The sequence below is a fragment of the Micropterus dolomieu genome, unplaced genomic scaffold, assembly GCF_021292245.1.
Source record: "Micropterus dolomieu isolate WLL.071019.BEF.003 ecotype Adirondacks unplaced genomic scaffold, ASM2129224v1 contig_965, whole genome shotgun sequence".
Lineage (NCBI taxonomy): Eukaryota > Metazoa > Chordata > Actinopteri > Centrarchiformes > Centrarchidae > Micropterus > Micropterus dolomieu.
The window spans coordinates 1-9,559 of record NW_025729955.1 but is presented as its reverse complement, the minus strand read 5'-3'; the positions used below and the strand labels follow the sequence as shown (position 1 = coordinate 9,559).

General features: G+C 43.0%; 1 protein-coding gene across 3 annotated transcripts in view; it reads left to right on the top strand.

Annotated features, from left to right (window-relative positions):
- The window catches only part of bag5 (BCL2 associated athanogene 5), a 12,054-nt gene extending 2,503 nt beyond the window's left edge, over positions 1-9,551 (top strand). For all 3 annotated transcript variants that reach the window (XM_046041280.1, XM_046041279.1, XM_046041278.1), the window contains exons 2-3: positions 4,549-5,445; positions 7,803-9,551. In XM_046041280.1, coding sequence (XP_045897236.1) covers positions 4,583-5,445; positions 7,803-8,343 — 1,404 coding nt within the window. In that variant the 5' untranslated portion in view covers positions 4,549-4,582 and the 3' untranslated portion in view covers positions 8,344-9,551. The remainder of the gene's footprint in view (positions 1-4,548; positions 5,446-7,802) is intronic.
- The last annotated feature ends 8 nt before the right edge of the window (positions 9,552-9,559 follow it).

Sequence of the window (9,559 nt, the reverse complement as noted above, 5' to 3'; positions counted from 1 at the left end):
GACTCATGAGAGGGAAGACTGAACCCTCCTAGCAAACCTATTGTTAACTTTACATCCCCTCAGCCTGGGGCCAGCCCCCCCCCCCCCCCGCTTTTTTTTTCTTATCTCTTGGATCAATTTTAAGGGATGAGGTGTTTGCCAGGCTGGGATTTTGTTGAGATTATCCTAATAATTACTCATTTTGTAAGCTCTGGCTCAGCGTGCATTCATCCCCTATTCTGGAAATGCCCAGCCCCGTCGCCCTCTTACATAAAAGTACTTTAGGGAATGCTGATACATAATCCTGTGTCTTCTAATAAGTGTTATTGATGCTGTAAATAACAAAACATCATATTATGGGCTTCGGTATTCATATGCAATCATCACATCATGCTTTCAGGCACCTTGACTGATCCTGACAGCCCGTCTCATGATGCAACCTCTCCTCTGAGCCATGTTCTGTTGCAAAAACTAAAATCCCTTCCTTATCTTAATCCTGTGTGTTACTGTTCACTCTGTAGATATAGAAAGTTCACTTTGATGTAGGCTGGGCGTTTTGTGGGAGGATGGAAAGAATTTCCTCTGTAACAGTTTCCTTACTCGCTCTTTCCTTTTTTTTCTCTTAGCTCTGATATTTAAAATCCAAAGTAGAATTTGTTTTAATGCTGGAGGTTGTTCTTGATTTTGGTAGACTGGAGATTTGCAATGAGATCACGGATGAATTACTTAACAGGCACAAGCCCAGGGGCCCGAGAGGTCACGGGGGCCCCTAGACCAGAGCTTCTGTTTTAAATAACTGTTAACATTAATTCACAGAGCTTAAGTCACATCCTACTGATGCTAAAGTAACAATTTTATTCAAATAACATAAAAAAATTGCCATTTAGCTGATGCTTTTATCAAAAGCAACTTAGAATTGCTATAAATGTCAGAGGTCGCACGCCTCCGGAGCAACTAGGGGTTAAGTGTTTAGCTCAGGGATCCATTGGTGGCATAGTGGGAATTGAACCCAGGTCTCTCACACCAGAGGCTTGTGTTTATCTACTGCATTGCCACCACAAATTAGTAAAGCAATTTAAATCAGAATAGCTCTGCTTTAAGAAAATAGATCCTGCATCTGAGGCTTCTTGTGATGGTTTTCCATAATATTTTATATACTGTGTGCTGTAGTATTTTGTGTAATATATTATATATATTGTGTCAATCTGCTGTGGCAGGACGCTTCGGACAGAAGTCAGACAGCTCTCTTCATCTCCAGTGTGAAATAAATACTGAAGATCAGATGCAGTTTTTGAACCAACAGTAGCACAAGAGTTGTATTTCACCTGTAAAAATGTTGCTGAAACATGCGTTTTTGCAGAAGCAAAAATTACAACGAAAGGGGCAGAGCACAACTACAAAGAGATGCAACACGATTACAGACGCAACGGAACTACAAAGAGGCGCAAAACATATACAAAGAGATGCAAAATGACTACATAAAGATGCAAAGTGACTACACAGAGATTCAACACAACTACAAAGAGATGCAAAATGACTAGACAGAGACATAACTACAAAGAGATGCAAAATGACTACATAAAGATGCAAAGTGACTACACAGAGATTCAACACAACTACAAAGAGATGCAAAATGACTAGACAGAGACACAACGCGACTACAAAGAGATGCAAAATGACTAGACAGAGACACAACGCGACTACAAAGAGATGCAAAATGACTAGACAGAGACACAACGCGACTACAAAGAGATGCAAAATGACTAGACAGAGACACAACGCGACTACAAAGAGATGCAAAATGACTGTCCCTCTAACAAACCCCTCCTCTTGAAACCTACAGAGAATGATTTGTATACTGTGACTTAATAACCACAATCAATATAGAGGAGGGAACAACACCAGAGCCGAGCGTCTTGACCTCCAAGCTATTGATATATCACGAGTACTGCAACTACTGATTACTGTCTTTACTGAGTACTCTGCAGATTATATTCTAGATAAAATGGTTCATTGTTTAGTCAGAAAATAGTAACGTCACAAGTTCCCAGAGCCCGCAGTGACGTCTTCAGGTGTCTTGTTTTGTCCAACCAACAGCCCAAACCCCGAAACATAGTCAGTTTATGATTATATAAGATCGGCAAAAGCAGCAAATCTTCACATTACTGGAGGTGGAATCAGCACAATTTTTTGGCATATTGGCTCAAAAGATAATTGAACGGTTTAAGAACCCTGTTATTAATCTGACAAAAAAGTGACACTTTGCTGATAGTATTTCTCTAAGTAGTGAATTGCAAATGCGTATTACAGCTCGAGGCACCTGTGACACACTTTGTGAGGCTGCTGGACCAAATCTTCCTGCACGACTGTGGACGTGCAACGAACGGTTTCATATTTGGGGTTTTTTGTCCTCAGTATTTAAAGCTTGATGTGCAGGCAGGATCCCTTTTCATGCGGATTAGAGAGCTATCGCCATCGTGTCAGCCAGCGAGCCTGATAGAAACGCACAGCAATACTCCGAATGGTTGTCATGTGGGTGTTCCTCTTGTCGAGACGAAATGTAGGTTAACCTCATTCATTTTCTTGCACGATTGTTAGCGACAGAATTTCTTATGAATATATTATGTTATTATTTTTCTTCGTGTCTTGTCCTCAGCTGGGTTGTCATTTGATTTATCTGGAGTTGTGTCTAAACTAGAAATAGAGGAGACTCAACAAAAGAGGTCAAGGTCAAGACTCCTCTGTTTTATATTTTTTTTACTCTCATATCAATCACCATTCAGAGAGAATGCATATTTACAGTATCTAGCAGGCTATGCACAGTTTATAGTATATAAAGTATATGTATTGTCAGTGGTATTAAAGTTAAAGAGTAACTTTACCTCTTCTGGATAGAAGTTTATTATACCTGTAACCACACATAACAGTAAAAAAAAAAAGTTTAATCTCTGTTCAGTTATTATTACAGTGAAACACCCTGAGTCGCACGTCGCAGGGTAAAATCACGACATCAGCAGAAACAAGATTTTATTTTTAGCTGTTGCTCTTTAACTTTTCTGACTTTGCAACTCAGTAGTAACAGTAACTGTTAGTTACTGGAATGACTGATCGGCATTAGTTTACTGCAGATCAGTATTTGCACGTTGTGCCTGAAAACTAACAATAAATTGCAGTAGAAATGCCAGAAATGTTTGACGGGTAAATTAGAAAAAGCGTCACCTAGAGCTTGACAATATGGCAAAAAATGTTATCACGATGAATAATTTCATATCATTCAATATCAGTAATTGTGAAATCATTGTTTCTCATAAGTTTAAAGGCTGATTTTTGCTCCTGAGTGAAAGTTGAAGAAACCAGATGGTTAATTTTGGTTTTTCTTTATGGTCAGAACAAACACTTGATGACAAACAGGGGATCACTTAACAATTCTGAGGTAGAACATTCAAAACAATTATGGTTATCATGAATTGATGATTATTTTTCATTCCCTTTTACTCAACAAAATAAATGTCTTAATAGAAAAAATTAAGTGCTAATTTATTTTGTGATTCAAATTAAATCAAACATTTATTGAACATTTGTTATTGAGGAAAATTATATTGTGATAGTTATTATTGATTTATTGCCCCTAGTGTCACCTTTAGTCATCCAGAGAGCACTTACATTTTAAACTGTAAATTGTCCTATTAAGTTTTTGGACAATTCTTTAAAAATACTAATTTAAGGGATATTTTTAATATAAAAAGATGAATATTTGCTAAAGTATATATCAGTGTAGGCTTAAAAAATCAGTCAGACAAAAATGCTACAGGCACTTAGGAGCAAACCTCCTTTTACAAACTGAACCTGCAACAAATTGTTTGGTTTTCTCAATGATGTGACAGATCCGGATGGATAAGGCCAGCAGCAAGTTGGAAAGTGACAGCACAGTAGTAGAGCGTCAGGATTGCTCACAGCCAAGATGGATTATTTTTTAATGACTCTTTAGCCCCCAGGCTGGATTTCTGACATGTTAGGAATGACAGGAATAGCCTGAAAATTAGAGATACAACACTTTGTCCTTGGCTGATTTTTCCTCTTTAATATTTTTAGTGTCAGTGGGCGACCGTCTCCAGTGCGACATAACAGCCATTGTGGTTTTATCAAAAGGTGGTATGTTTGTAACTGTAACGTCTTTACCCAGGACCGCTGACGCTTTTGTTCACAGAAGATGTGGAGAAAAGATTTACAAAAATCTGACACCAACACAGAAATGCCTCATTATTTACATATTACGGAGCATGTGAGAAAAGGGCTAATCGCATTTGCGTGTGACCACATTGTTGCAAATTCCTCTGGAGTTGAAGATATAAATGTTTGGCTGAGAGTTTGTCTTTGCTCCAGCTGCTTTGGCAGCGATCCAGACATTAGTTGGAGGTCCTATTCATCCAGTGTTGGCTGTGAGGATCTGAAAAGAAACTTTTGAAGTAATCCTATCATTCTGGCAAGGAGACAACTATGTTAGCTCTGCTGAGGCTCTGTTTCTGCCTGCTCTGAATTGTTTCTCATTGTTCTGACTTTCCTTTCCAGCCTGTTTGGGAAGCCCTTTGATGGTGGGAAGAGGATGGACCATGGCGGCCCACAGCAGCAGCAACAGCATCCAATGGAGCAGCAGCAGCAGGCGTATTATGCGCAGCACCCTGCCATGATGCGGCTGTACGAGGTCCAGAAGGAGGTGGCGTCTCTGGGGCCTCAGGTCTGCACCTTCAGCGGCCTGCAAAACGACCGTGACTACAAGCGTCTGGAGCGCGAGCTGACGCGGCTGCTGCTGGACGTGGACCAGGTGGACACGGAGGGCAAACCGGAGCTGCAGGGGGCACGAAAGAGAGCAGCACAGGAGGTGGAGGGCCTCCTGCGTTACCTGGAGGAGAACAGCTCTCATCCATCCCGCCTAGCCATCGAGGAGCTGAGCAACGAGGCGCGGCGGCTGGTGGACGAACGCATTGTGGCACCTCAACGTGGCGGCGGGGTGGCCGAAATCAACGACGAGCTGGTGGATGCTCTGCAGGAGCTCGTGCTGAGGCTCACCCAAGTCAAGACCGAGGGGAGGGTGCCGCTCCGCAAGGCACGCTACCGGGCGCTGACACGCCTGTGCGCCGTACAGGATGTGTTCGAAGGGCGCACGCAGCAGCAGACCCTCTCCCTGCCGCTGTCGGGGGACACCCACGAGGCCGTGCACTGCATCAACCAGGTGATGGTGAAGGTGAGCGTGGCGCGCAGTCAGCTGGTGGCTCTGCTGATGGGTCTGAGTGGGAGGGACAGCTGCGCCCACCTGTCACGAATCCTGACGGAGATGCAGGTGGAGCTGGACGCGCTGGATGTTTCTGGAAACGCAGCAATCAGAAATTACCGGAAACAGGTTGTGGAGGAGATTAACGGGCTGCTGAAACATCTGGACCTGGAGGGGGAGGGAGACGACACGCGCAGGTAGGCGTCACTGAAAGGATGGAGTTGTGCACAAGATTGATCTGCTGATTATATTACCTGTCAATCGAGTAATCAGTTTGGTATATATAAAATTGGAAATAGGGAAAAATCGACGGCACGTTTTCTTTAAATAAAATTACTTAAAAAGGTGAATCGATTATCAAAATACTTTTCTGTCAGTTGACTAATTGTTTCCGCTGTAGTGCAGATATACAACTTGCTCACCAGGAAGTACCGCTTTAACGTTTTCTATACTTTAAAGTGCGCCTGAGCTGATGTTACTGCACGAGTAGCTTGGGTGGTGGATGGGAGGAGGGACTGGGGATTGTTACTGAGTTTTGGCTTGAATCATACAGCGCTGTGAGGAGTGAATTAGACTCAAATCACCAGAGAAGCACTGAAAGCAGTAAAACGCCTACCAAGCACTTCATTATGCAGAACAGCTGACTCGAGCACTGATTTAAGGACCACTCATTCACATGTTTTTCTTCATGCTGCCTAGTTTTGGGCTTCAATTACAATATAAAAAGCATGTTTAATATGTTGGGTGCTCAAAATAAACATGTCTTAATGACATAGAAAATGTGTTTATGCTTTTTTTTCGGGTGACATCCCACATTTTCATGTTTATTTGCTTGAAATTATTAAACCAGCTAGAATAAACACACATTAAATGATGAATATTATGAGTTTTTTATACATTATATAAGATAACTACCTTTTAAATAATACATTTAAGGGGGACTCCTGAGCTTTCCGTACATTTATGATGATGATACTTGACTTGTGTTTTTATTTTGGTGGTATTAATTTAGATTCTTTGGCGGGTGTGATGGAGCTGCTTCGCCTCCACCACTTTCAGACGCCTCAGCTTGGCACAGCTGGCGCTACGCTTCAGACATTTTCCCTCCTGCCTCAAAAGCATTTTACTGCAACAAAGTACGGCTAATTATAATACCGGAGAAGCAATGTTTGCTTATCCAGGTACCTTGAGCGATAATTCAATAATACTGATTATCAAATGTTAACAAAATCATACGGTGATTTTCTTATTAAATGGGAACTCCACTGCCTTTACAGGTATTTGAAAAGTATGACTGCTTATGTGCAAATAGTTGTGTAAAAGCTTTTTAGGCTCGGGAGGGAGCTGGGTGAAATCTGAAAAATGTCCTCAAGCGATGTCACTTGACTCGGTGTCGGTTTGGGCTGAAGACTACAAGTTTGAAAATGAAAGGAATCTGTTGGTGTGGAGAGAAGCGAGCTTACCAGACCTCTGTAGCTGCTGCTCATCTCTGCTGCAGGACATAGGCTCCAGGCTACATTAGATGCTACTAGCATAACACTAGCATACACACCCGAATCTCGAACCATATTGTCTGAGGTTGAGTTGCATTGTGGGTAATGTAGGCACTAGGGGTTGGGATCTCTGGGCATGTCACGATTCGATTACGATTCAGAGGTAATTACTGGGTAATTACTAAGCATTTAATTTGCGCATTAAAATCCAAAAACAGAAACATCTCCTAATTAGCTTAAAAAGACTAGTTTACCTCCCTAATTTACTTCATTAACCTCAGCTTGACAAGTAGGTGATGTAGTAATGACATACAGACTTTTATTAACGGACACACTGGGACCTGCACTGCATGTTTAGTACCAGACTGAAACTTACAGCTAATAGTTTTCATCGCTAACTTTCACCGTCATGTTCTTTTCATTACTTGCGCATTGATATTGATGATTGTGTGACATTTTAGTCGGGTGGTTACTCAGTGGGAACACTAGTCTCTCTGTTATGTGCACGCCACGGACGGTCCGGGCGCTACACTTCCGCAACTTCTGCCTTTTGCGTTCCGTCAACATTTCGTTATCAATTAACATTTAAATAATCGATTTGTTAATCGAGTCAGAATCTTCCACGTCCGCATCGCGATGCATCTAAAAATCGATTTTCTCTCCCACCCATAGTAGGCACCAGGTTTTGCCATGTGTGGAATAAAAAAGATGATTTTTCTGGTTCTGTGGCAGCGATTTGTATACTTTTCCTGAAAAAAGCAATAACTGCTCAGGTACTCTTAAAGGATTATGAGCACACTGTCATAAAAAAAAAAATCTCATGTAATTTTCTTACACTGGTACAGAAGTCATTTGCCAGACATTGATATAGGAAAGTATCCACATAATGTTTTTGATAATAAATCTGTAAGTATCGATACTTTGCAGTTAGAACTGATTGTGTTACTACAGCTCGTAAAGATGCTTATTTCAGGTTTGATCATATTTCTGAAGCTGCAGTTTGTGGTTGATGTTCAGGAGTATTTTTTTTCAAATGAGTGATTCAGTGTTTGTTTCTTCAGGTACGACTTGGCGCAGAACAACTCCATCCGTGAGATCGAGGCGGTGCGAGCTCACGTCTGCCACCTGCGAGAGGGCGTCCTGCGGCACTGCGTGATGGGGGATCTGAGCTTCAGGCCCAAAGCTGAGCTGCAGAGCCTCCTCACTCACCTGGACCAAGTGGACACGGCCAAGAATCCGTGCATCAGAGAGGCCCGCCGCCGCGCCGTGGTGGAAGTCCAAGCCATCATCACATTCCTGGACCTCCGCGAGGCCCTGGTCTGCCGCCAGCCGGGCCCCAGTGAGCACCCGTCGCACCGGGCCGTGTGGCTTGTCCTGGGGAGCCTGTCGGACCTGCAGGCCCAGGTGCTGGGCTTCGATGGCAAGCGGGCCGACAAGAGCTACATGATGCTGGAGGAGCTGCTGACCAAACAGCTGCTGGCGCTGGACGCCGTGGACCCGCAGGGAGACGAGACGACCAAGATGGCACGGAAGCAGGCGGTGAAGTTTGCCCAGAACATTCTCAACTACCTGGACATGAAGACGGACGAGTGGGAGTATTGACAGCGTGGACAGCGTGGCAGCCATGTTGCTGGTCGGGCGGGGACGTCGCTTCAGGAAGGAAATGATAATGTGTGTAAATAAAAAAAAAAAAAAGAAAAAAAAAGAAAAACTGGAACGTTATCATTTCACGGGCTGTAAATATTGACTCAAATCCCCAGAATGCACTGCAGCAGCGCTTTTCTTTTGTCTCTTGGTGGTAGTTGTGGCCGACCCTGCTGAGAAGTCAACAACACAGAACTCCCTTTGTGAAACACACTTTGAACATTTATTTTGTGCTTTTTGAAGGTTTTCTTTTTAACTCTCCCGTGTTTGTGTGTGTGAGTCGTTGTGGTATTTGGTGTGTGTGTGTGTGTGTGTGTGTGTGTGTGTGGTCGTCGAAGCCTGCTGCTGCCAAAGCACTAAATAATGCCTGTTATAGTGGTCGTCTTCTCCAGACTGCGCTTGATATTGATGAATTACCCGAGTGTGATGGATTGCTTAGCAGTGGCTTCCCAGTTTGGCCTGATTAATCTGACTTGTAGACAACCAATGCATGTGTTAAATTCAGTGACCTAATTAGGGAGAGTCGTCCGGTGCTACCATGAGAGTAGGGCTCGGTCCAGATCGGGGTACCTGTTGGTACCCATTTTGGCCTTTAAAATATCAAAAGGCATCAAATAATGTCAAATTACTGGAGCATTTTTCTTTTATTTTGCTGCAGTTTTGTATTGAAATCAAATTTGGCGCGATTCCATTTGGCAAAGCAGATGGTGTGAACAAATGTTAAATGGGGGAATTAAATTTAATCTGCAGTGAAATGTGCTTTTATGCAATTGAGAACAATATTTGGGGGCATTTTAGGAGCAGCATCAGAGGTGAAACATTAGAGGCAGAGCTGAGGCGTGTGCACAAACATCAAGCTGGTATCGAAAGCCAGGAAATCTGTGTTTAAACAGAGACGTAATTAGAGAGAGAACAGTGGGAGTGTGCATCGTTGATGCAAGGTCACTCTCCACTCCTGCGTGACCCTGTTTATCCCCTCAGCATTTGGTCCGTGTCTCTGGTAGCGCTCCAGTCCACACGGCTGTGGCAAACTCCCCAGAACTCTGCACACCACAGCTGTCGTGGCCATCCGGGTCAAACGAGACAAAAGACGAGCCTCGTTACAACTGAGATACAGAAGCGTTGATTTAAAAAAAATAATAGTTTGTGTTGAGATGTTATCTTGTGAGGCAGC